The sequence below is a fragment of the Lipophrys pholis genome (genome assembly GCF_963383615.2).
Source record: "Lipophrys pholis genome assembly, chromosome: 14".
In the NCBI taxonomy this organism is placed as follows: domain Eukaryota; kingdom Metazoa; phylum Chordata; class Actinopteri; order Blenniiformes; family Blenniidae; genus Lipophrys; species Lipophrys pholis.
Window position 1 is genome coordinate 15764697 of NC_137633.1, and position 27355 is coordinate 15792051.

Here is a 27355-nt window from a genome sequence, read left to right on the forward strand (position 1 = left end):
AGAGTGAATGAAACACACGCACACACACACACACACACACACACACACACACACACACACACACACACACACACACACACACACACACACACACACACACACACACACACACACACACACACAAACACACAGGAGCCATCTTTTACAAGCAGCATCCATGTTGCAGAGGCAGCCGGCTGCACAGGTGTCCCTCCCTCTGTGACCTACATTAGGCCGCCTGATGCCACCATCACCAACTCCCCTCCTCCCTCATTGATTTTCCCTCCCCTCCTCCTCCTTGGGGGAGTTCAGCGAGGGCAACACAAGTGAGAGTCTGCGTGAGGAGAGGAAAAATAACCCAATAAAAATGAAAAAAAAAATTTTTTACCAGCCAATATGTGAGTGATGGGCGTGTGGAGGAAACATGAGGCTAATGTCTGATGATGCTGCAGCTGAGAGAAAAGGAGTGGCAGGTTGCGATCTTGACCGTCTGCATGGAGCTACTGCGCCACCTGGTGGCAGAAAGATTCATAAACTGCCATCGCTTACTATTATAGCCGCACCAGCTGTAAAATATTCACGTGAAAAATACCAATGAAGAGAGTTTCAGAGTTTAAGTACGAATGAAATTACTTACACAGACTGTGACTGTCACTCTGTATAAATCCCACTAAGACTCAGCTGCAAGAGCGCAGAGCAGCAGCACATCCAGAGAGGAGATTGAAATTAAATCTGACATTTTTAATAATTAGAATTAAACTTTTTCCTCGCTAAAGGGTGAATAAGACTTCTTTATTTTCCACTGTCAACCTTAATATATCCCCTTACCTAGATTGTCCTTTTCAACATCTGGTTTCTTAGTTCAGTTAGTGAGCAGCTCCAGTGGTACAATGCACCTATTTTTCCATCATCTATCCTGTAACAATGAAAAACATACTAAGTGAAAAAAAGAACTTAAGTCAACACTTCTTGTTTCACTGGCACATTAATTTCATTCGCGATAATAAATTGTGAAAGTTACAAAACTAAGGATGAAGTCTGCAGCAGCTTCTGTCGTCATCTATTAGCGAATTCAATTTGGGTCTGAAAATGTTTGTTTTTTGCTCTTAAAGTCAACCAACATGTGATTTTTACAAAGTCTTTGTTGAAGAGTGTATCTCAGGTGAGAGTTTCAACATGAGTGATGATTTCAATCTAACTCAGGTGTTCTTTTCACGCGCGTGTTTGCAAAGGTACCACACAAAACTCCACTTCTGCCATGAATTCTTTTAATAATGTCCATTTGAAAAAGATAGTGTAAGCCCTGGCAGGAAAAAAAAAAACAAAAACAAAAAAACTAGTGTGACAGCTCTGAAAACAGACGCGTAGAACAGCTCCGATCCGAACACAGCCGAGAGAATCATTGACATGCAAAACATCGTCAGAACCTGACAAAAGCAGCCAAAGCCTGTTTCCCCCCCCGCCCAAAAGAAAACATACCATCTGCACGATGTCCTGCACGATGTTATTGCACTGACATGCAATTGGAAAAAACAAAACAAAAGAAGAAGCACATAATACAATATTCAAGCATTTAGTTTTAGTATAAATATTACACCTCTAGGCTTTATTTGTCTCAGATACTTTGCAGACGATGGAAAAAGGAAATCGGAGGAAGCCGCTGCTCGTCGGTCTACTTGGCACGCTGCCTGCGGAGCCATTCGTTACGATCATGAGCCGGCAGACGCAAATGTCACACTTCCGTCATCAGAGGTGAAATAAGAAGAGATGCTACCCTCAAATTCAAGCGAAAAACTTCGTATCAAGACATTAAAATGAGTTTTAATACAGCCAAGGATCAGCCTGCGACGAGCTCATGGGTTTAAATTAAATCACAGGATATGACGAAAAGAGAGACGGGGAGAGAGGAGTGACGAGGAAACGTTGGCTGGTTGGTTTTCAGACAGTGTAACAAAGAAACATTTGGAGAACGCCATCACACTGCCATGTGCTTTACAAGGCCATTTATCTACAGTTGGGAGTGAATCCGAGATGAAAAGTGCTTTGTGAAAGAAGGCCGAGATACTTTTTTTTTTTCTTCTCTCTCATTTTTTTGGGGGATTCACTTGCATAATAATGAGAAAGAGACAGAGAAAGAAAGGTAACAGGCAGAATTGAACATCATTTAAAAAAAACACACAAAAGAAACGGAGATCACTTTCAAAGTATTTCGTCTCAGAAAGGTGACAAGCAGCATTAGAGTTTATGGCTAATTTCGCAGCCCGCCTCAAAGTCGTCAACTTAAAAAAGAAAAAGAAAAAAATACACTCGCAACGTACACGATGCGATTAATGGCAAAAGGAGAAAAGAAGAAGAAATCAGCTCCTCCTCCGCTGCTGCAGTGAAACCTTCCCCCGTTCCGACTCGTGAGTCCTCAAAGCTTTACGGTCAGAATTCCTACAGCCTGTCCTAAACTAGTGTCTCATTCTCGCTAAGTAAGAAGAAGTTACTCCAAGAAATCGGAGTTGCAGCTCTTCTCATTGCTAATCAAAGTTGAATTCTTATTGCCTTGGTCTTTCCCCCGTGGTTGTTTTTTTTTTTTTTTTTCTTCCTTGTTTTTTTAACCTGCGACAGGTTCACCGCTGTGGTCCAAACTTGCCGGACAGAAATCCCTTACTGACAGGTCATGACATGGCGACAGTGTGGACAAAGAGTTAAAACACGTTAGGCATGGGTCGTTTGCTGAGAACTAGCTTTTTTTTTTTTCCTTTACTTTTTTTAAACGGGCGAAGCCGAGTTTGTGTGGCGGCAGCTCTCATTCCCAGTTCTCCCAGTCTTCATCCAGCTGGTGGAAATGACAAAGAAGGGAAGAAAGTTAGTCAGGTCAAGTTGCTCTATGGAGACTCTATAACTGTAATCTTTATTTACTCTAGACTGAATTCAAACAAAATCAAAATGAGTTTTGTGCATCTTTACACAAACTACCAGTAATTATCGTTATCAGAATCTAATCATTTTATACAACAAATGAATATATAATCTGTCAAAGTGGTGCTTCGCTTGGCAAGACTTATTTATCAGGCTGCTGAACGTCATTAAATACACATTAATTACAGCTTTGACAGCCACATTCTTCAGTGTTTTGGGGCCTAAACCAGAATCTGAAACAGATCCCAAAGCATCAGGTAATTTATTTTCTTCTTTTGAAATGCAGCCAGTTTTCATAAGCTCCTTCCTGAACACTTCTGAAAAAGAAATCTCTGATTCGGCTGCTATTTAACTACATTTGCTAGAAAAGAGATGGCGAGAAATGAATCACTTGAAGTATTTCAAACCATCATTTGATGAACTTTTTGGACAGATTTCACAACCAGAAGTGATTTCTATTGCAGAAAAGTGATGAAGTCACCTGGATGATGGACAACATTTCTGCTACAACCAAAGTTAAACTGTCCTGGTTCGACTCCTTTGAGACCTGAAGAGGCTCACAACTTGCACAATATTGTTGGTGATACTTTGTAAAACCAAGTTTTCAGGTCTTGTTATGGATGTCAATGAACAAAGGCGTCCAAAAAGTCTAGTTTTAGTTACACATTCAGTTGCAGAAGTGATCGACACCGACCTCTCCAGAACCTTCGATCTTGGAGAGTGCCAGCTGAACCTCTTCCTCGGTCATGTCCAGGTCGAAGTCCTTCTCCCAGTCCTCGCTCACGTCTGTGCTGGACCCTGGAGGCACAAAGACAACCTGAAACTTTCTGTGACCTTCACTCTGCCGCTTCCTCTAAAGCCTGTTAAGTGGAAAATTTCGCGGCCACGTCGCTGAACTTAATCCTGTTTCAATTTCTCCTCGCGACCCGGCAGAAGAACGGTGAGAATCTAAGTGGGAAATGAAAATCTCCGGGGGATATTGTACCTTTCTTGCCGTTGTTGGAGGGCGTGGACTTCCCGCTGTCAGAGTTCAGCTCAAACACTCTCAGGTCCTGTGGCCCCTCCTCCTTTGCGTGCTCGGGTTTGGAGGCGGGGACTCGCGTCGACGCGCCGTCAACGGCAGCCTCGGCCTGAGCTCCAGCGTCCACTTGAACTTTAGGAGGCGAGTCACTCTTCCCGGGCGTCTTCTCGTCTCGCGTCGTGTCCGCAACGTCCTCCAAGCTGGCTTCCGTCAGTTTCGTTGCCAGCTCCACGGCGCCGGCCCTGGGCCGCACCTCCACCTGCGTGGGCAGGCTGACGCTGTCGCTGCTGATCGAGAGCGTGGCGTCGCGCTCCTCGCCGGGGGACAGCCCGGGGCTCAGGAGGGTCTCCCTCATGGAGGCCGTCGAAGTGGCGGGGAGCTGGGGCGTGGGGCTGTCGTCCAGCGGAGGCGTGAAGTTGAGTTGAGATGATGGTGACGCAGCGCCGAGGAAGTCATCTGCCAGTAACAGCAGAGAGACTGTGTGAGATATCGGAGTAAAGTTCAACAGTAATCACGTTACACTGACACCAGCCCACCTTCTTCTTCCTCCTCCCAGCCGAGGGTCTCCACGTTCGTCTGCTCAGCCCTCTGCTTCAGAGCCACTCTCCTCGCCTCCTCCTAAACGCCAGGAACAACCAGGAAGTTTTTTTTTTTAAACAGTCGTGTAGATATTTTAGAGAGAGAGCACAAGGAGAACCACTCCACAGTTTGATTGAACAAAAGACAACCGCAGAGTGAGAGAATCGTTAAACACTATTTACATACTGCAAGAGATCAGTGTGTTTGGTGAATTCACCCTGTTATTGTACAATACAAAACATTACGGTATTCATTTCTCTTTGTTTTACCATTGAAAGTCAATGAACACATATCTGACAATTCGTTTAATATATAATATGATAAAGGTGAAGAATCAATGAGCACTTTTGTAGAATTACATTTAAAATTCACACCTTTTAAATAAATTGTGTGATGTTTTTATTCAATCATGCGGTTTGTTCTGACATACATTTTCAGTTTTCTCTCATCAAAGACTTTTTTGTTTAGTCAATAATAGATACATTTAGTCAATAATACACACACTCAATTCTCCTATGTATAAGTTTGATCTAGTGTGTAATTTCAAGGACACACACACACGGGGAGAACAGCAAACTCCACACAGAAAGGCCCTGGGTGCGAAACTAAATTCTGCTTTGTGCCTGTGCTGCGTAAATTATAAAATTCCAAAACTGGCCAGCAGATGGCACCAAACCCAACATATTGAACCAACGCGAAACAACTCTGTAGTTTTCACTTTAAAATATAGTAAATGATTTAAAAAGCACAATTACCTGATCCAACTGGAAGACTTTGTAGAAATACCTTTGCCAGAATTCTGAGTGAACTACAGCTGCTGGCACCTGTTCACAAAATAAGTATATACTAGGTTTATTTTTTATGTCAAAGTGAAACAGCAGACAACAATCCGTCAGATGATTTGTTACCATTTTGCTGTAAAGGGCCCGTATAGAAGGACTGCTGATTAAAAGCTCTGAGATTTCTCCTTGCTTCTCTTCCAGACTGAAACAGGACAGCCAGTTGTCAAATTGCTCGGGGGGTCCTGCAAGAAAAGAATAATATGAACACTCATCTTCTCAACAAACTCTTATAGTTACCTTGATTCACTGTAGAATCTTCACAATATGTATTTTAACAACTGACATGAAGCTACTTCTGGTGATGCTCTTGAAACTACTAAAATAAATGCTGTGGAGATCGATTTCATTGATTGTGTGCAGGTCATTAAAAAATAAAAAGGCCAGAAGCATTTAAAAATGTGTTGTTACATCAAAACTACCACAGTCCGTCTGTTAAACTGTTTACTCTCACAGAAACCAACAATAAGCGTCACTGTGTGCCGTCTCACCATCAGGCTCGTTGCAGTACGTCGCCGGATCAGCTTGTAAACTGTACAAACGTGCCTGCAGGAAAAAAACAACGGTTATCAGTGGCTGTGTTGGCTTCACATGCACATCATGTGTTCGCAGCCTTCCACTTAGGAGAAAACAAACCAATTCTACTCTGAGCAAACACTTGACTTAATATTTCACAAATGTCAAAGAACAAGCAGATTAAAGTACTGTACAAGAGGAGAAGGGGAATCGTCTGCTTCACACAGAAAAATCCAGGACAGTGTCTCGTGTCTCCGCTGTTTGAAACCCACCTTGGAACTGTCGTAAACTTCTGTGGTCCCTGCCGGTGTTGCCACCAGCGTGATGACATCACAGTCGATGGTTTTATCAGGTGGTGGAGCGAGTGTGTCCGTGATCACCCCCAAGAAACTTGACAGGCTCTTTTTCACCTTCTCTGTGGTCTCTGATGAACCCTCGGCCTGCAAAGCGGAGCAAGCCCACAGTAAGGATGCATTCGGTCCTTATTGAGGACACATTCATCATAACTGAAAACTGCAACTTACAGCGAGTTTGTTTTTGACAGCGTTCGCTGTAGCAACGATCGAACAGGCTGTGTCATGTTGTACCACAGTGGAGAACTCATTCAGGTCCCGTTTTATGAACTCTATGGCCTCAGATGACTGTGAGAAAGAGAATAAATCACGTGGTCAAAATCAAAATATAGATTTATGTTGTTCAGAAAACAGGCGTGCCCCATCGCTGAAGGAATAACGAGGTCATGAAGTGGTTGTTCATAATCTTTTGTCCCTGGAGCCTCATTGATTGCATCAAAGAAAGGCCCGGGACACCATCTTCTATTTCTGATTAACCAAAACATCACAGTGAGGCGAAACGCACTGCAATAACCATACAAAATCAAACCCTTCAAGTTGAAGTATTGAGAAGTTTCCCTGACGTTTGTACTCTGAAGCAGGATTTTCTCTTATCCAGGTACCTTCAGGATATACCCAGGGTTTTCCATACTACGACGCTGGAACACTTCCTATTGGGGTAAATCACCATAACTTGCTCTAGAGCAGGTTATGTTCGGGATAAGATATCGAGTATAAAAGGTCCTCCTACTGATCAATCAGATCTCTTGAAAAGAGATCTGCCCATTCTCTCTTACAAGATCCTGTTGACGTTGCTGTGCGCATCGTGAGAAGAGCGCCGAAGAGAGAAAGGGTTTTCAGACAAACCTAGAACGGTCACTCGGTAGAACCCATAGCTTCGCCAACGCCACATTTGTTTGCGGAAACAAGTTAGCATCGCTAGCATGATAGCCGCCATCTCCTTTGATCTCGTCCTTGAGGTATCTCTCTCATCCACTTTGTATGTGAAATTTCTTTGCAATTTTGGGGGATTTATTTGAAAAGGGTTAGGCGTTAAAGTCCCACAATCTAATCGATTGGTCGTTGGATGATGACAAATCATCCCTGAAGATTTCATGCAATTCGGGTGAGTAGTTTTTGCAAAAAGTTAATAAAATGCATACATATCAATAAATCAATAAATCAATACGTGCAGACAAACGCATAACCTTCTCAGCCAACTCTGTTGGTCACTTCACCTCATTGGTCGCCAAACTTTGGTTGGCGAAGGTAATATTGAGGTTAATCGTCACACGTGGCATAACTGCAGAACATGAATTTATGGAAGTTCAACTACTCGTGCCGTCACGGTGAGGAATCACTCTTTCACCACAGAACCCGCTCACACGGGGCGGGGGTCTCAAAAGAACTCAATGTAAAATATAAACTGTTTGGAAGAGCAGTGATGAAGCTGTGCCTGAAAACTGTGTGTTTGTGTCGTAATAAAGTGAAATTGAGTGATCAACAGTGCCGTCAGTCGTAAGATGAATCAATATTGTACAATCTCACAAAGTTACATGTTGAGTCAGCAATTTTCTGCCAGCATTCTTTCCTGGCTTTTGCTGTGCCAACAGCTTTGTTTTTTTGACTGGATGATGTGTTTGAATTCTTCTCATGTTTGTCGAACATCTTTCTGCTCCTCCATCATAAACGAAGCTGCGATGCAGGATTTCTCCGTGTATGCGATTGGTCAGACACTGCAAACGCCGTTGCTTTTATGTGAATGCACACTGATGAGAATGATGGAGAAAACCCTGGGTTCAATTACCGAGTTGATAACCTGCGTCGTAGTGCTGTTTATCAAGGACTTGCAAATGTCTGGGTAAGTCGATCCAGATAACAGATGTTAATCTTGCTTCGTAGTACAAGCTTCAGGTTTGCTCCAGATTCTAGAAAGTATCTTATTGTGGTTTTACTTGACATGCACAAATATTTAGGACAGGCTCCCTAAAATAGCCTCAGTCCTGAGCCAGATCCAGTTTGACAGCTGGATCTGTTTAAGAAATGTGTGACAGCTCAAAGACTGTTTTCGTTATGTGCAAAATATGCCACTGTACATGCGGACAACCTTTTTGGCAGCAGCTTTGTGGTGTCAAATATAAGCATAAACATGTTTTAAATTGATTCCATTTAGTATTAAAAAGACCACTAAAATTACAGAAGTTCTAGTATTGTGACATGCATGACACATTCAAGAGTCTCCACCCCATACCTGTTCTGTGATCATAAAAGCTTAATACCTGTTGATTCTGGATGCATATTCCCAGAGCTTAGTGATTTGTTCATGCAAGACGTGCTTTGGTTTGCCTGTTTTCTTCAAACAGTTTGGAATGTGCGTGGGCATTTAATCCAACCATGCTGCACAGCCACTTTGCAATGACAGAGGTAAACATGAACCCAAAACGCCCAAAACAGAGCATGTAGAAGTAGAGCATAGCTGAGATTATGAAGAATAAACCAGCCAGAACAAAGTCATCCCGAGTGTGTGTTTAAGGAGGTGCTGACTGGGTGGTTTACCTTGTCTTTGACGGCCTGGAAGCTCTGCTGAAGCCAGCCTCCCCACCAGCCTTCTCTGTGATCACACACACAATAATAAAGCATTAACAGCCGCACTTACACCAGAAAACAAAAAAGAAACCGTGCACATTCACACAGCCCGATCCTGGCTGATGATCGGGACTTACTGACAGTAATCGGACATTTTCAAGGTGTCCAGCGAGCTCACACAGCGAGGGGACGAGTCAGCTAACCCCGCGGAGGGAGATAAAGAGTCGAAACAAGACACGATCGCGACGTGTCAAGCCGAGCATAAATGCTCCGTGTATAAATGGAGAATGAAAACAGCTCGGTGGATCCAGGTGAACGTCTTCTGCGCGATGTAAACAGCGCCACACAGGAGCTAACCAGGCTATGCTAACGCTAGCGTGCCTCTGTTTTGGTAAACAAACCCACTTCCTGGACAGATTCCGGAGGCTGCAGGGCTCAAAGCTCCAGCAAAGCAACCACACGAACTCTCTTTGTATACGCGACACAGCGAAAAACTCAATCCCTGCACAGTGCCAGTGCTCCTGGTGGCATCAAGGTGTAAAAATAAAACAAATTCGCTGTGAATTCTCACCCTTCAGCCATCTTCAGACGATGACATCATCAGTACAGACTGAACTCTGACCCCGTTGCACACATGATGCTTCATAACTACGATTTACTGACTCATGGAAGTCCCTATTCTGGCTGACATTTGCCTATATGCATTCATTTTATTTTATTTTTTTAATGATTATTATTTTAACTAACATACATTTCACTTATATAGCACTATCTACGGTGGCCACAGAGGACCAAACTGAAAATAAGCGCGCTTAATGTGGAACTGGTGTTTCGGAGTAACTGGTTTTCCTGTTGGCTGGTGACCAACTTCCTTTAGCGTTCGTCGTCACTGCTAGTAATAGCAGTTGTCAAAATAAGACTCACAATTTATCGTTGCAAATTTGGTGAAACGGTGTTCGACCGGACAGCTTCGAATTTCAGTCGTGTTTTTAACATCTGCTCTTAAAAGCAGCAACGACAACAATGGACGGTAACGGAAGTTGGTCACTGGTTAACTGGAGAATCAGTTTATCTGAAACCCCAGACTGAGCGCTTGTTTGTTTACCTTCAACGTCTCTGCAATCAAAAAGGTGAAATACAGGCGTCTAAACTCCATTACGCGACACAGCTTCTTGTAAAACACGCATTCTCTATCTCAGAAGAATAATCTAAAAAAACAGTGAGAAATATATAAGCAACATGTGCAGGCCTTAACAAGTAAGACATACTGCAGATTATTTTTTAGGGTGACTGTCTCTGTTTCCAGTGCATTAGGAATAAACAAAAGAGAAGATAGATGAGTGGATATACTAATCTACATTTCATTTTGTCTTTAATCCTTACAGCTTTATCCTTCTTACTGTTGCATTTTGCCATAGAGCCAAATCCCAGCAAACAAACGATTTTTCACCGTCTGTGATGCACACAAATCACATCTTAGTCTTCCTGAAAATGTTCAAATAATTGTTCAACAAAGGAAGAGAGGCACAGCTTTATTTATTTACCAAATCAATTAATTTTTCTGTATTTAGTATGAACTGATTTAAACTTTTACCTCACAGTTCTCACTTTTTGCCAGTCGTGGCATAGGACTACATTTTTTTAAATTAACCCCATGTTTCCCGTGTTTTAGGATCATTGTACATCTTTTAATCAATTTTCATTCAAGCACAGCCACACACTTTGAACTTGCCTTCTAATTCCCAAATGCGACTATATGTTGCTGTTGTCCTGATAAAGATCAATGATCTTTATCGTCTTTATAACCTTTGCAGGTATTCTCCTGCCTTGTCCTTTTCCATAGCCTCTTAATATTCAGGAACCTTCTCTAACCTTTGTATATATTGATGTGTTTTTATTATTATTCAGATGTATTTAATGTTGTATTGGAATATTCAGACTGCATTCAATGTTATGTAGGTATTTGTGTTTGTAGGTGTAGCTGATAATCTGACTTTCCTCTTGTCTGTGTTTGTTCTAACAGCTTTAATTTAATCTGTGTGCAGTGCACTTTGTAGATAACATTTTGTTTGTGTATAGAGGGAACATTACTGTGTGCATTAGAGACACCAGATTGTAGGCCAAAGCTTTGCGGGGAGACACTAACAACTAAAGCAGATGCTAATCATTTTCTTTTGATTAAAACTAATTTAACCAATAAACTGTGTATGAAACCAAACAAATGTATCTGCACCAAAGTGTTCCTCCCTGAGCCATTATGTTGACTAATCAGCATTTAGCAATTCCAGCCTGGGTCCCCTCATCAATCTCCTTCTCTCTGTACATCTGTGGACGTGCATGGGAGCGTATGTGCACGCCGTATTGCATATGCACGCTGACCCCCAGCAGCTGTGCTTTCCCCTCTCATCAGTATTCTGAGTGGAAATGGGAGGGAGGGGGTGTGGGGTGGGATGGGGTGAAGGCTTCACTGAGTACAAAATGGGGAAGAACAGGCAACAAGCCTGTGGAAGTGTGTTCTCTCTTAATTGAAGTTCCTCCTTATCCAGACGCTGCACAATGTGTGCGTATGTGCTCCAATATGCCTCCCCTGTCCAGCCCCTCAATCCCGTTAATTGGGTCTTTCAGGCCCCTAATTAACTCTGTCAATGCAGGTTGGGTTGAGCCAAGTTGGAATAAGCACTTCTCTATTGATCAGTATCTGAAGCAGTTAACTTATCCATCTGTCTACATGAGTCTGGACATCTCAAACACAAAGGCTGGGGGGGTGTAATCATCACTGAGTCCCCTGTGCTCTTTATGACAATTCTGTCTTTGACCTTCAAGATTCTTGTTTAATTTGTGCACAAAAACAATGAGGTTAGTAAATTTTAAGTGAGAATATTCATTATGAGAATTGCTCTCAATACATCAATTCTTCTTGTCAGTTTTAAATATGATTTTTAGGTGATTTTGCAATTAGGGAAGAATGTCAGTTTTACTTATCAAAACAATTTTAACGTACTTAAATGTCAATTTACTGCAGCCATATGCCATCAGCAAAAGAGGGGGAAGTCTCAACCTTTCTCTCTGATCAGTGCATTCCCTCTTCTGCTGGAATATTTTCATCACACCTGCAGTTCTGACAAAATATACCAACCGAATAGATTTTAAAAGCCAATAAAGCTGAGATGCACAGAGATCTAGAGGTTTTTGCTAAGTATCAATTATTGGTTGATGGTTCACATTATATATATTTTTTGTGTGGGCTGGTCAGGTACTGAAGTTCCTTACTGTCATACCTGTTACAGTTATCTAATTCATTTGTGCTTAATATGTCATTTAATTCGTCTTCATTATAATTATACTGCAATTATCAATAAAATGTGTATTGTTGTGTAAGAACTATATCACCAATAAATCCTTAGTTTTGTCATGGTTAAAAACAATGCTGGATTTGTTATAGTATAACACTCTAGAATTATAAACGAGAGAAAATGTTACCTTTCTGAAATCTTGTTACTTCGCATGTGCAACATGACCTTAGTAAATAGTCTTCTGCTCATGCGTGGGTTGATAAACAATAACAAACATGGCAGCCTCCATAGTGTCATGACTCCATGTCTATATTCTCCTGGAACTTGACAGTTTTACATTTGAGAGTCGCCATAATAACAATCCAACTTTGTCGTCTGTCAAAACAAATGTCATATTATTTGTAGTTTTAAAATTTGTAACATTTGTAATTGTGTAGATTCATTACAAAAACAACCAAAAGTGTCGTCTTATGGCCGGGCATGCTAGCCACATAGTTTTCAGTGTTTCTAGCGTTTCTGTGTAAGAAGACATTATTTTCGAAATGTTGCCTTGTCAACGCGAAACTCTACTGAAACAAATATGCATTTTAACTTGACAAATTGTTGTGCAAACGTCACCTAAGTTAGTTGGACAAAATAGTTTTACTTGATTATTCCAGTTTAATCAATAAGTTATTTTCAGGTGAACCCAATTATTTGAACCAGACGTTGAAACATAAGCGTACATTTGATTCCAAGGAGTGACACTGCAACATTGGATTCATATGTATATCTGTGTTAACATAGAAACGAAAGCTACTTCAGCACCTTGTTGAATCAGTTCATCCTTTTCAGCTAGTCAGGTTACTTTATCAGGGATATTGCATCTTATTTGTGCAATGTTTACACAGGCATCCTTTATAGTCCAACATCATCACAAAATGTGCAGCAAGAGCTTAAAGTTCAAATTCCTTTTTTTCAGCTTGCATGGTGAGAACCATTGAGAAAGAACTTTCAAAAAGTTGATTAATTTCAGAGTAAGAGTTTTACAGGCTTGATTATTTACGGAAAGGGTTTTCCGAAAGTTGAGTTGTTTACAGATAAGCACATATGAAGCCTTTATTACACGAGTTAGATGAACTACTGAAAAAATACAAGTATCATACATTCTGTTACACACAAAATTCGGAAAAAACTTTTAGGTTAGGTTTTGCATTGCAGGTCACTGACTTGTCGCTAATCAGCATTGAGTTACTTGTTCCTCCTTGGTTGAAATGTATCACTGTGTTTAATTGTGCACAACATTATGACTAAAACCAGTGCTGCCACTGCTGGTTGGCGTATGCTGAAGAGTGTGGTGATGACAGCAGTGGCTAACCATAATGGGACACAGAGGACATGCCCATATTGTATGATTTAAGAAGCATATCCATTACACACCGCAGCCGTCAGACCCACACGCACACCCTCTCCAGACTGCTGATGCCACACTGTGGGTTAACACCATCTGGTGCCGATCAGGAAACACCAGCTTTGCACAAGTCAGTGTCTCTAATTATCTACCTAGAGCAAAAAGGAGGCAGATCCCCACTAATCTCCACAATGTGTTCTGCTTCCCATTCCCACCTGTGCCCCAATAAAAGGAGGGAGTGCTGCCCTTCTGGGAGGACTGGGGGTCTCTGTGTCAAGGGACTGGGGACCAGGTGACGCCGTGGCGCCAGTCCCCACGACAGAAGCTCCGCTGCTTGGTTTGGCTGGCAGCTGCCTCCCCCCACTGAGACGTCCCACAGCTGACAATCCCCCAGCACTGACAGGGGCTCTTTACAGTGTCAATAGCCTCATATATTAGAGCTAACCGCCTTTGTGGTGAGCGAGGGTGTCATGCCTTTTGGCCCGACAGCGCTTGTTACCATGATGAAATGTAGATTGAATGGAGGGGGTCTGTGTCACAGGCACGAGAGCTTGGACTCCCTCGGCCTTTGTGTCCCACGCATGGCTATTGTTCAAACCTATTCAGGGCTCTCAGAGGGAGGAGGATGGGGTGAGAGGGGAGGTGGGTGTGAATGAGTTACATCTCTTCATTTTTCTCCTGATCTCAAGCTCATCTGTCAGCCGTGGGAGGATAAGCATGTATTTTACACGCTTGATTTGTTGCTAAGTGAAGGCCGGCCATTGTTGTGTTGTTTGACTGAATCATGTTCATGGTGATCAGTGCGGGTGTATAGTGTACATATCACTTTGTGGGTTTTTTGAGGAAATGGCCGAAGCATCAGGTCTTGCTTGACTTTTAATGCAACCAAGTTTGCTGGGATAGTGTGAGGACAGAACCAACAAAAAATCTGACCTTTAGTGCATTAAAAGCAACCTTCTCAAAGACCGACTGCATTACATGCCCTTTGTCTGCCTATACCCATGTTCTTATGAGACAGTGACAAATGGCTGGCATAGAGCTGAGGACATGGCTATGTCCCTTGCTTGTGTCAGACAAAAAAGTGACGCGCCGTCCTGGCGCCTGTGTTGTCCTTTCATCTCCTACACCCTGTTGAGGTGAAGATGGATGGTCCCCTGGCTCAGAAACACCACATTAAGCTTCTGTGTTGGCGTATTGTCTCGCCCTTCTGTCCCTCTTTTCCTCCCAAGCTGGTTAGCAACCAATGACACCATTTACTAAATATTTATTTTTTCATCCTGCGCCCATACAACCCCTTCTGTTTAGTTAAAGAAATTTGAATATCTATCCCAAGTGGGTTACTAAAATAAGAATTATTGCGGCACATATGTGTGTAAATCTAACTTGTTGCCACCAGACATCCACAAAAATAAAGTAAAATCACAATTTAAAAAAGCACAGAGCAAATATTATTCAAACCAAATTTTAATTTAGGAAAATAGAAATCCGGCACAAAAGCACACAGTGGTTCCAATTGACACTGTTTCATTGGATATCAGATAAATTACAGGTTTTGCTTCTCTGATAAACACCTGAGTACATTTACAATACTTCTGTATATTTGATGCAAAAGAAACAATTGATAAAAAATAGCAGCACTTTCTATGAAACAAAATATGCACAATTTGTACAAAATCTGGCATCAACCATTCATTTATCAATTCTGTCATCAGTCTTTTGGGCTGATCCAAGCAGATCACTACTCAGAGAGGACTGCTCACTTGTTCATAGACAGGCTGTGTAATGTGGAGGTGGTGGTGGGCAGTGGCTGGCACAGTGTGCATGGGCAGGGCATGCCGGGGAAGTGCCTGTAGGAGCTGGTCAGATGAAGGGGGTCCTTCAGGAGGCCCTGCACCGGAGCGTGAAAGCCTAGGAAGCTGGCGGACGGAGGAGAGTGCGGCGCCGGGACTGAGGAAGGGGACGAGTGATGCTGAAGAGTGGAAGCAGTGCTGCCCACTAGCTGGTGGAGGGACTGGGCCAGAGGATGGAGTGGAAGATGGGCAGCTGTCGGGGCAATTGCAGGGTGGGCAGTGGTGCGGTTCTGTACCGCAGCATTGCCTCCATATACGTCCCCAACCAGCTTCTTCATCTCCTCCAAAGAGCTGGACAGCATGAGAATGTAGTTGCGAGCCAACAGCAAAGTGGAGATCTTGGAGAGCTTGCGCACTGACGGTCCGTGAGCGTACGGCATGACCTCCCTCAGGCCGTCCATGGCCTGGTTGAGGTCGTGCATCCGTTTTCTCTCCCTGCTGTTGACCTTCAGCCTCATGTCTTGCATCTCATCTTTGCTGAGCTCGGACCTGCCCTTGATCTTACCGGCCTCCCCGCCACAGTGATCCATCCTGTCTTGGCCGGCGTCGCTGTCTGACCTGGTCTCTTGGCAGTATCGCTGGAACATCTTGTTGGAGAAGAAGCTCCCAGCAGAGTCATCCACCACCAGATCCGGTGAGGAAGAGCGGCTGCAGTTGGACCCGGTGTCGGAATCCATTCTGATAAAAGCAGAAAAAAAAACAAGAAAAATGGAGAAAATGATCCGAAAACACCAGCAGTAACTCTTTGCGCTTCAGTTTAGGACTTGAATTCTTCAATCTCTTCTTGTTTTCTGAGCTTGTGGAGTTTGCTGAAAGTTTTTTCTGTTCAAGCAGACGATCAAAACAGATCTGTCTGCCCACAGGAGTGAGTGTGTCTAAACTGTCACCCCGTGGGCCCACGGGGGAGTATTTATACGACAGACACAACAAAGGAACAATAAGCTGCATAATGAGACACTTAGGGCCACAGCCAATTGCAGAAGGGACACACTTTCACCCCCCTCTCACACCTCCTTCCTGCAGCCCCCACTTCAACTTCCCACACCCACATTTAACTCCCCCATCGCTGATGGACACCCCCTACACATTAACCCAAACATGTTGTGTTAAGCTTTATGCCGGGAGTTAACTAGGACTGTTAAAACTTTCATCACAGTGTATGGGTGGAGAAAAAACTAGATCCATATGCTGAGAAGTTGAAGTTTGATCTTTCCAATAACATTTTTTCCCCACTGTATATTGACATTCAAAATAGAGTGAAAGTGAGACCGTGAAGCTTCAAAGAGTTTCCAGTCTCGGCTGTTTTATTGCTCTCCTCCAATACAGCAGATAGATGATGCCTTCGAGGCCTTATTTACATATGGTATCCATGAGACACTTTGGGGAAAGGTATGAGGCACCATATGAGGTGCTTAAACATGTAAAGAGCAGCGTTAATGACAGACTAGGTACAATCCAACCAGGAGCCGAAGACAAAAAGGGTCAGATGAGTTTGACTGGGCTCCCCAAACAGTCTGCGAAATCACATCACTGTCACTGGAAGGGGGTCCTTCTATTGGGGAGGAGGTAGTTAAAAAGATACCAGATGAGTGGGCAAGATATTGTCTTACCCTAATTCAACCGTAAAAACACTAGCACTTTTTCAGTTTTCAGAATCACTTTTCAGAAAGTTTGTCTCTTGGCGGCTGGTAGTAAGACGCCGTATACATCAGTAAGATTAGTTTTCAGTATTGTCCTTAATTCAAGATACAGAAGTTTAATGCCTCCCAGGCTTGATTTGCTGCTGGGAGGCTGCTAAACTAATCTTGTGGAGTGCAGATCAGGTTGACTGTTAAGCCTCTTCCTCTGCAACGTTCAGAGGCTGGCTCTCACTGCTCCTCTTAGGAATTTCCTGTCCTGCTTCTGCCAAGCAAAGCCTCCAGTGAGCCAGTGCTCGGGGGCCAGTGGTTTGAGAGCATAATAACAGTATTCTCATGTAGTATGCTCTCCAAGAGAAGCAAAGAGAAATTTGCAAAAACATCAGCTCTGTGAACTTTGGACGCATGCATTGCGTTGAATCGTCCCTGGAACGTAATAACTGCAAAGACGTACCAGGTTCAAGTGTTACAGTTAGAATGTGTTGTCTGTATTTGGCAGTTCATCTAAGAGACAGTTTGCTTTTCTCTGCGTGGTTCACAGTAGGGATGCTTTGGTTTATATTTACCCAACACTCATAGATGTTCTCCAAACATGGGCCTTTCTGTGCAGCTTCATGATTGCCTTGTTTCTTCTTTTGACTTTCATGGCCTATCAAGGGATGAAGGTTACATTTTTACTTTACATTTAAAAAGCAATACATATTTGTAGTATATCTATTGTGTAAAAACATTTTAATCTCCTCATTTGGCAGGCACAGTTGCTTTTACATCAATTCATCCACTGTTATCAAACAACTCGTTTCAATTTTAGCACAAGTGTTATCTCGTAGACAGGCCCCGTTTACACGACGAAGTTTCACAAGACAACACCTAATCAGTTTTAAAAAAAGGAGTGTGTTTACACTGCATCCGCAGACACAGAGACAACGATGTAGTTAGTATGCCGGGCCACAGGAGGGCGCTGTTGCTTGATTTTGTAATGAAACTACACAGATGTGTGTGCAGAGAACAATACACTATAAATGCGAAGAAAATGGAGAGCACCCGACATCCGCATGGACTGATGACGCATCGGATGCTATCAGGGGTGAGTCTCAACTATTAAACTACTGATATAGATGATAAAACTAGAATACGGACCGCCAGCCATACCACTATGCAGCCGCCATGTTTGTTTACAACTGAATGAGCAGGAGGGAGGGGGAGAGATGTGCATGCGCAGTAACTCGGTAGCCTCCGTCAGTCTCTGCAGGAGGGGATATCGACCGTGAAAGAATCTTTCCACCTTGGGAGCCAGGATTAAAACTTAACTGATACAGTGCATCCGCACACTGGTGCCGTGTTAACGGACCCCCCAAAAGTGAAGAAAGTTTTGCGGATACACTTGTATTTGTTGTCGTGTAAACGGGGCCTAATACCGTTAAGACTTGTTGTTCAACATAATTTATGCATATCATTTTACCAGCACGTTCTCCATGACATATTAACTAAAAACCATATATTGAGAATTGGTGTTGTCTTGGGAAAAGGGCACAAACACCCACTGATTGCACTTCTTTGTGGCTGATCGATGTTATTATATATTTTATGCTGTTTTAGAAAGTTTACTTCAGAAAGCTTCTTATGTCAATCCATCTGGCTTGGCTCCAAGATAAATACTTTGGTTGAAAGGATATGACCATTGAGTACTGCCTTCAAGTTTACAAAAATTGATTTAGTAACTCTCTCGCACATTTTTGATGAATATTTAAAAACTTCAGAAGTTTCACAGCTTGTGCTAAAGACTGCTGTTACAAATGCATCAATGACTCTGCTTCATATGTCATTTTTGTTGTGTTTAGTGTTTTTTGGAGTCTAAACGCATCCCAATGGGAATGTCTCTCTGTCTCTCTGCATTGCTTTTTTTATTTCCGTCTACATATATCGCAATATCCGTCCTGCTCTGCGTGCCGCTGCATGGGAAAGCTTGAAGTAAAAAGTCCTTCTCAATCCCCTGTGCACACACGAACCTTCACAAAGTTAGGAGTGGGAATCAAGAGGGCCCTCAGGACCCCCCACCAGAGCTCCATCAGGGGGCCCCGCAGGGTGCTTTTGGCTCTGCCAATGTTCGGTTATATTGTAATTGGGGGGACCTTGAGAGCACAACATGGGCCATTTATTCGGAGCATATGGATTTTCCCATCGTTAGGCTCGGAGCCAACATGGCTGCTGGACTTTTCTCTGCTAATTGGGTCAGGTCCTAATTAACTACGTTGGACACAATGGTCCATATTTTCATTCTTTTAATGGCTGGTTCTGTGCCACAGTTTTCATTGTGTATTGCTTTCTCAGAAGAGATGAAAACGATCCATAATGTGCCAGTAATATTCAAAATAAATTATCTATAAATTCAGGAAAATGTGCCAAGCTTCTTATTAACTGTACATAAAGTTCGATTAGTGAGATTGTCACTCATATAAAATGAAAGGGGAGAGAGACACTACATCAGTGGAAAACAGCTAAAAGCAGCAGTTGTGTATTAGTAAAAGCACAATCACTGAAAGCACATATAAGGTTCTTTAGAGTCTCCGGCTGAATAATGGAGTGTAATCAGTCCTTCTTTTACTCCATTATTGTATGCAGGAGCCAGATAAATCCCATTCTGCTCTTTATTCTTATTCTTATTCATGTGTTTGCAGAGGCAACGGGCCACACAGAGAGACACAAGGTTCTCCGAGCTTTGCATTTCACAAATGAAAGCGTAGCCACCCTCCATGTTTCCACATAATCCCTCAATTTTTAACCCTGTATTAGAGTGTTTGACTTTCTTCTCTGGATGCCACCCTTCAGGACCCTTCATCCAATTCTGGACTCAGTCACAGATGCTTTTTTTAGGCTTTAGAGACCCCCTTTCTTCCGCCTCATGGGGTGCACTGCAATGAAAGTGCTCAGGTGACCAGAAAATAAGGGCATTATCACAGGCATATGCTTGTAGTGACAGAGGATCAAGCAAGATTAGGGCCTATCATGGCTCAATAAAGTACTAAGCCAGAAAGCAAACCTGTGCTGTGTACCGTGAGGCTTCTTTCACTCTCTGCTGGTCATTGTTTAACAGGATCAGTGGTGCGATCTTCTGCACACACACACACACACACACACACACACACACACACACACACACACACACACACACACACACACACACACACACACACACACAGCTTTAATCTGGGCATGTGGCCACACAGCAGCCGGTGTCAAGCTCAATTTTCTCAACATTGCTTGCGTGTCAAGGCATTGAGGTCACAACAGGACAGGACGAGTGTTCAGCAGGAGCTGATATGAGGAACTGCTTTGGTTTGCTTCATCTTTCGATCGAAGCGTCTTGAGTACTGGTGTCTGCAGAGAGAGATATAAAATTGTTTCACAAAGTGTCTGAACGGGCCGACAAGTGTTTCTGAGCGCAGGGAGTGCTGCCTTTTGTTATCTCTGGCCGCCGGGACAAACCGCTCGCTGATTTATTCATTTACACTGCCTGAAACAATTGCATTATCTTGGCCACAACAAAAAGACACAAAGGCTCGATGAAAATCCCCTAGGATGTTTATGAGTCACTAAAGAGTCCAATAACTTTCCCCTTCATCTTTAAGCAGCCATGGAGGGTTGCATGCTGTGGAGGGCTTCGGTGCGAGGGGAGTCAGGAGGGGGATCCAGGCCCAGGGAGAGGTGCTGATTATGGGCTGGATAAAAGGAGCCCAGGCCCTCTCCTCTGGACCTGAATGGGACTCGGTCAGCAGGCTGTCCCATACACTGGCCTGCTCCATGCTGCTACAGCTTCATAAATTACCCCACAATTACCCTGGGGGGACACCGGGGGAGGACAGACAGTGGGGGAGAGAGTGAAAAGGGAAAGAGGAGAACCGGTTGCTGAGCAGACCGTCATCAGGAGGTGAAGAGATCAGGTCCAGATGTTGGACTAAAATGATGATGGCCTCCTGAGGACTGTCACCACTAAATAAATTAAGTCATGTCATAAAAAAGAAACAAAAATGTACTTCGTCATGTGAAAAGGTTTTCTTGACTGCTATTTCACAAAAGTTTTTAAACCAATGTAAGCTCATATTGTCAAAGTGTAAATTTAGCTGTTACTGTTTAGCTGTCTACTGTTGCATGTTGACTATAATATTATGTGGATATTTGATCTCAGCCCATAATCAAGTTAGGCTTTCTTAATCCTAAGTATTTAGAAAAGGACAATTTCAGCACACATTTGTTGCAAAATAATATTTCAAGACATATGGTACTTCTTTGTAACCTTTGTGACTTTCAAGAGTCAATTTGAAAAACGCAAATGTTAATATTAAAAATCTATTTGAAAGTCTAAAACTGACCAAAATGGCATTGAATTTCACAACTCATATTTAGGTTCTTAGTGGATATCTTAAAAAAAAGAGAAAAGTGATGTTCTGTAGTAGTTATTAACTTCTAATGCTTAGTTTTTATGCAACAAGAAAAAGTTGGAAGTGGTTATTTATTGTTACTTGTCACATTAAGGGTTGAGGAGCAAGTTCAAATGGAGCTAAAGCTTCATCACTCGGTCACGGCACTGCATCAGACAATCACAAGCTGTTGATTGAGATGTGAACCTGTTATCTGTACCAATAAAGGTTAGTATGTTTATTTGTTGGCAGTAGTAGGTCACTGTAGTAGCCATAGTTTGTCTTCAATCCAGCAATTTAGAATTTCTGACAACATTTTGGAAGTTTGTATTTTAGATAGTAATTATCAAAACATCTCGTCTCTATTGTGTTTACTATATGTTCCGCCATTTTCTTTTTCATTGGAAAGAGAATTTAGTGCTAGATTTTCAAGACTGGACTGATTAGCTTCCCAATACAATGAAATCATGATGGTTGGATTTTTGTTATTAGGTTATTTTGTTGTTGTTGTTGTTGCTGATGTTTGAAATCAGTAAGTGTCACTTAATCAAACAATTCAAACTATCAAATGTGTAGCATTGTAAGGACTTTCAGGGCAATAGCTCTGTTAGTGTGGTTCATTTGTGAACTTTGGTGCAGTAACCAAAGTCAGCTCGAACACTTCTAGATACACATTTTCCACTTTTACTATATATTTTATGAAATTCTTATGTTTTGCTTTTAGTGGTCTAATTTTTTTGTACAGCACTTTGTGATTTTTATCTGTGAAAAGCACTTTATAAATAAACTTTATTTACTTACTTACGTGCTTACTTACTTACTTACTATTGTGGGAGTTTGAAAAGGGTAAAACATTACAATGTACATGTTATCTTAAATGTGAATTAAAACTGTCAAATCTCACATTTCACAAAAATAATCCCATAATAATAATACAAAAAGGAAAAGTAACATTAAACAGCTTTTACACTCTTTCACATGGTCTCGTTGGTCCAAAAACGTTGTATTCAAAGCTTATTGCTCCAAATCCAGATTTTCTTTGATTTTCATCCATTTGAAGATTGGATCATATGACTTGCATTCAGAATCTGCTGCGTCCTTGTGAGCTGGATTGGCTCCGCCCACACATGCTCATCTTGGGAAGAGAAGGAAGTACTTCTTCTCGTGGTGCCATGTGCCAAAGCAGAGCTGCCTAATTTTGGGAGGGTCAAAGGCAGGGCCTACCTTGATTGGGATTGGCTAACCCAACAATGACACTGTATGGGGTTTGACTTCTGATTCACTCATTGGAGCACACACTTTAAAAATTGAAACAAGCCAGGGAGGGAGATGACCATGGGACTGCAGATGGAATTTATCTCTGAGCTAAATCTGGCATATTTACAGCGCTGGGGTTCTGTTCATCAATATGCACTGTCCCATTCAAATAAATTAAAACATGAAAAAAATAAATGACAGACTTTCTTAACTTCTGGGCCATCATTCCAAGTATGGAGGCTCATATAACCATTGGAAAAACCATTAGAAAGTGAATTTTGCATAATATTACATATAATTAACGTATAATTCTGGACAATCTAATATTCTCAGTTTGAAAAAAATGAAGAAGTGACCAAATATGGTCGAGAAAATAATAAGGCTCTATTTATATGACAACATATTCAAGTGAAAATGTAAAACTTTAATTGCATTTTGGGAGTCTGTGTACATGACAGTGGTGCTCAGAGCCACTGAAAAGGCAACTTTATAAAAACGCTACATCTCCATCAAAATGGGGAAGAACGCAACTTTTCTGAAAAGCTGCTTCTGCACATGTGCACCACTGCTATGTTAAACGGCCCTTCTGCACATGTACGAGTAGATGGACAACAACAAAATCAGTCCCCAGTCTCCTGGGACTTGGTAGTGTTATTGTTGACAGTCACTGTAATAACAATCCAACTTGGTCATCTGTCCATATGAATGTCTCGCCATTGTTAATGTTTTATAGCGTATTGTTCTCTGTGCCTAAGTGTGGTTTGATTACAGAAACAACCAACAGCTCCCACTAGAGGGCCTACATGAAAACTACATTGTTATAATTGTTTCTGCCATTTCAGTGTAAACAGACATCGTTTTCAAAACGTTTCTGAAATGAAAATGCAAGAATGATGGTGCCATAGCTACTATAATAACAACTGCAACATCTAGTTTAAAGTGCTATATCCCGACAATATTTCTCAAATATTCATGACTCTTTATCAAGCATCCAAGCACTTAGAATAGAATAGAAATTTATTCATGTAGCACCTTTCACAAACATGAGTCACAATAGGCTTTACAGCACTAAAAACAGAAAAAAATAAAACAAAGATAAGATCAATAAAAATATAGAAGCAAGAAAATCATACATAGTTATATAAAAAAGTAAAATTGTAAAATTTGCTCTCAATTCACCCAAACTGGGCAAATACATTTATATCTATATTTTAGTTTCGTTTGTGGGAGCTCTGAGACGTCACTCCTTCTGTGTCTGCACAGATATGGTGAATGTAATTGATTTCAGTTTAAAAAGGTCAGTGTCAGCAGCTTGTGTTGTGTTGTGTTGTTCCTCACTGTTATGAAAAGAATGCCGTTTTCAGATGGATTTAAAGTTTTTACAATAAATCATGTTTGAAGAGGCATTGTTCGTTGTGCTGACTCATTGTGACAAACCTTAGTTTTGGAATTGTGGTTACAAACAGGTCGTGCAATTTAAAGTGCTTCACAATAGACAACTGACATCTACCTTCAATAAATGTAAGTGTGTACATACATACACCAACATATATATTCACAAAGCCATAGAATTATACAGAATTTTATGTCAATGCCAGCACAAACCACCAGAGGAAAACAACTCCATGAGACATCAGTGATCAAATTAATTAATGACAAAGAATAAAAAAATGATACTTTCATAAAAATATTGAATTAAACAAAAGGAAACTAATGATAGTACTACAGTAAGGTCTCTTGACCAATCAGAGTTTTTTTGCTTCTCAAAAATACGGTAATCAAAACAAATTAAATTTACATCGAGTAAGTGTATTATTTAAAAGGTAAATATGACAAATAGCTGTTGATCGTTACTTGGTAAACTCCAATTATTCCCAAACACACACACGTCCACAAGCCGTCACAGATGCCCACACTGATACACAATGTGTATCTGTTTAGTATTGTGGTGGGTCACACTTCTGAACAGTTGGCTGCTCACTGATGCATGGGGGTGGCTTTGTGTTGGCCTCTATGTACACTTCTGCCACTCAATGCCCCCAACCCCCCTATTTCCTCTGTTTCCTCCTTCCTCCTCGTCTCTATGTTTTCCGGCCTGATGAAAAAAAAACAACCCAAAAAACAGGGGTCCTGCTCGCTTAGTAATCTCCCTCCCCAAAGCCCAGGCACGACTCCTGCCTTTCATCAGCACCATTGTTTCAGTCTGTTACCTCCACTTGTGCTCCTTCACCACGGCAACAGACCCCCCCCCTCCCCCGACATTCTCCACACTTCGTCCTCGTCCCATCTGTGGATAGGCTTGCCATGTGTCTATTCATAAGGGTGCCGGCGGCAATGCCACTGTATGGGGAAAGTACATGACGCCGTCCTTTTTAGTGGAGCTCAGTATTCGGCTACTTACCACTGACCCCCGGGGTCGCTGCGCACAATAACCTGAGCGTTGGTGGCCGCTGGCTGTCCTCATTGGCCAGTGATTGACGAGCCGATCAATGGTGTGTGCGCCCACATGTTCGGTCTCTGCATGGCCTCAGCAGCCTCCTTGAATCCACCGTGTCTGTTTTATGTCCTCCGAAGGCATCAGACTACTTAGTGACACACAATTGACTGCTTTGTTTTCTTTGCTTGATTCAGTGAAATGAATAAGTGCAATTTAGCTCAATGGGCACACGCTCTGCGTGGACTTTTGAAACTGGGCTCGGTGGTTTGCCATTAACCACACGTTAACTGTGACGTTGATGCAAGATTTTCTTTTTAGCTCCATCTTTGTATGATGAAACTGCATTTTAGATCAACTACTGAAGATTCTGATCATCCTCCTTCAAACCACTTTGATCTCATCATTTCTGTCTTCCTCTCGTGCTCTTTTGCTCTCTCTACCCCCTGCTTCTCACTTCCTTTCATGGCACCACACACACATGCGCACTCCCACCGCGAGCCACCCAAGGGGCTCAGGTGGGCGATTACGGGCGCACATTAAGCCTTAATTCACATATGGCTGGCTCTGAATACTGATGAGGAGATCTGATCCTGTGGCACATCATCATCCTGTGTCTTGAGCTGGCTGAACGCTTTGACTGCAGGATCTGATGCACGTCTGCTTCCTATGAAAAAAAAAAAAAAGCAGGCACCAGAATTATACACAATTATAGGGTGTTAGTGTTGTTGTTGTATCGCATGCCAGTGGAAAACAAGTTGAGAGCATTACATTCAAGGATCTCTAGTGTTGTTTGGCTCATATTGGGATAATGTGGGATGTCTTCACTTTTTTGTTTGTCTAGTAAAGAGCCTCCCAGAGATACCTGCTGCTGCGAAATAGCAGAGTTAGATGTTTTAGTCCCGATGTAAACACTCATTTTACATTTTTGCACCGCTAAAATCTTTCAAAGATGTACTGCAAATTTGTAGTAATGAGAGTCATCCAGTGTATTACAGGAGTAGTCCTAAAACCAGGAAATAATGCAATTTCTATCAGTAACAACGAGGAACTTGAACATTTCCAACTTAATAGTGGGGAATAAACACAGGATGTTCTCAAACTCTGAACTCTGTGCATGGCATAATGATGCAGAAACGATATAGGTATCAACATGTACAGTTGGCAGGATCACTGAGAAAGGTGAATATAAACAGAAACACATTAAAATAAAACAGAAAACATCAAAGCATTTGAAAAGGGAAACATTAAAAATAACAGCTAAAATCTACAGGACTTAAAGATAAATGACAACATAATGTTTCACTGAAAGGAAGCAGCAGAACAGGAGGGTTTCTGCCTGGCTTTAAAAGAACTGACCGTTGTATTCCTCCTGTGGTTATCAGGGAGTTTCTTCCAAACATTGGGTTCATAGACGTTAAAACCAGCTTCTGCATGTTTGGTCCTGACTCGGAAAAGAAACCAGATTTGATCCAGACAAGAGGTCTGGATGGCTCGTAGCATAATAGAAAGTCTAAGATGTGTTTTGAGCCCAAACCATTCAGAGCTTTCTGAACCAGGAGTGATATTTTGAATCTATTCTTTGCATGTCTGGACTCCAGTGCAAAGACCTGAGTGGTCCACTGTCTTCGTGTTTGACAGGACTTGAGTAGCACTCTTTTGAATCAGCTTCAACAACTGAAAACAGATTTTTTTTTCATCCCAGACATGAAATTACCTGTTGACATGAACGTTTATTTATGATCTGAACAAATCTAATGCTGTACCAGAGATGACAGTCATGAATGCCGTGATCACCAAGTAAAGGTTAGAGTCCATTATGAGTCTGAAAAGTTACATCATTGTAATTAAAAGGCTATTTGATCAAAAGGCTGCATAGATGTAGGCAAGCAAAAGCAATGTTAAATATATAAAGAAGAAAATTAGGGTTTCGCAAAACATGTCTTTATTAGAAGCAATATTCACAACTTTGTATGTGCACTGACAATTACTGGTTCATTACCTCTCTATTAATGTGGTTAGTGAAGCTTCGAATAACAGGCTGGCTTCATCAAATCTATGTGACCCTAAAGGATTTGGCTTCATGAAATGACTAAAACTGTTGATATCTTTTCTTATTTTTAACCAGTGTGTGTGTGTGTGTGTGTGTGTGTGTGTGTGTGTGTGTGTGTGTGTGTGTGTGTGTGTGTGTGTGTGTGTGTGTGTGTGTGTCTGTGCGTGTGCGTGTGTGTGGTTGTTTTTTTTACAGAAGAGAACAAGAGACACAGCAAAGAGTCGCAGAGTCATTTTTTACAGAACAAGAACTGTAGAATTTTAT

At 42.0% G+C, this 27355-nt stretch overlaps 2 protein-coding genes across 5 annotated transcripts; both read right to left on the bottom strand.

Annotated features, from left to right (window-relative positions):
- Positions 1–1232: 1232 nt before the first annotated feature.
- Positions 1233–9544, bottom strand: bsdc1 (BSD domain containing 1). 4 transcript variants are annotated; one of them, XM_080480410.1, is made up of 12 exons: positions 8897–9364; positions 8730–8784; positions 6366–6482; positions 6114–6281; positions 5817–5871; positions 5395–5510; positions 5242–5310; positions 4444–4525; positions 3872–4363; positions 3581–3684; positions 2732–2803; positions 1233–1282 (listed from the first exon to the last, which is right to left on the bottom strand). In XM_080480410.1, the coding sequence occupies exons 1-11, from the start codon at positions 8911–8913 to the stop codon at positions 2774–2776; spliced, it is 1305 nt and encodes a 434-aa protein (XP_080336536.1). In that variant the 5' UTR covers positions 8914–9364; the 3' UTR covers positions 1233–1282; positions 2732–2773. The 4 variants fall into 4 exon arrangements, with proteins under 4 accessions (XP_080336536.1, XP_080336538.1, XP_080336537.1 ...); XM_080480412.1 differs by having other exon boundaries at positions 1235–1282; positions 9331–9544; XM_080480411.1 differs by lacking the exon at positions 1233–1282 and having other exon boundaries at positions 2517–2803; positions 9331–9544.
- Positions 9545–15198: 5654 nt separating this feature from the next.
- olig4 (oligodendrocyte transcription factor 4) lies at positions 15199–15969 on the bottom strand (the record flags this gene model as incomplete). Its single annotated transcript, XM_080480696.1, has 1 exon — positions 15199–15969. One exon carries the CDS (start codon positions 15967–15969, stop codon positions 15199–15201), a length of 771 nt encoding a protein of 256 aa, XP_080336822.1.
- Positions 15970–27355: the final 11386 nt, after the last annotated feature.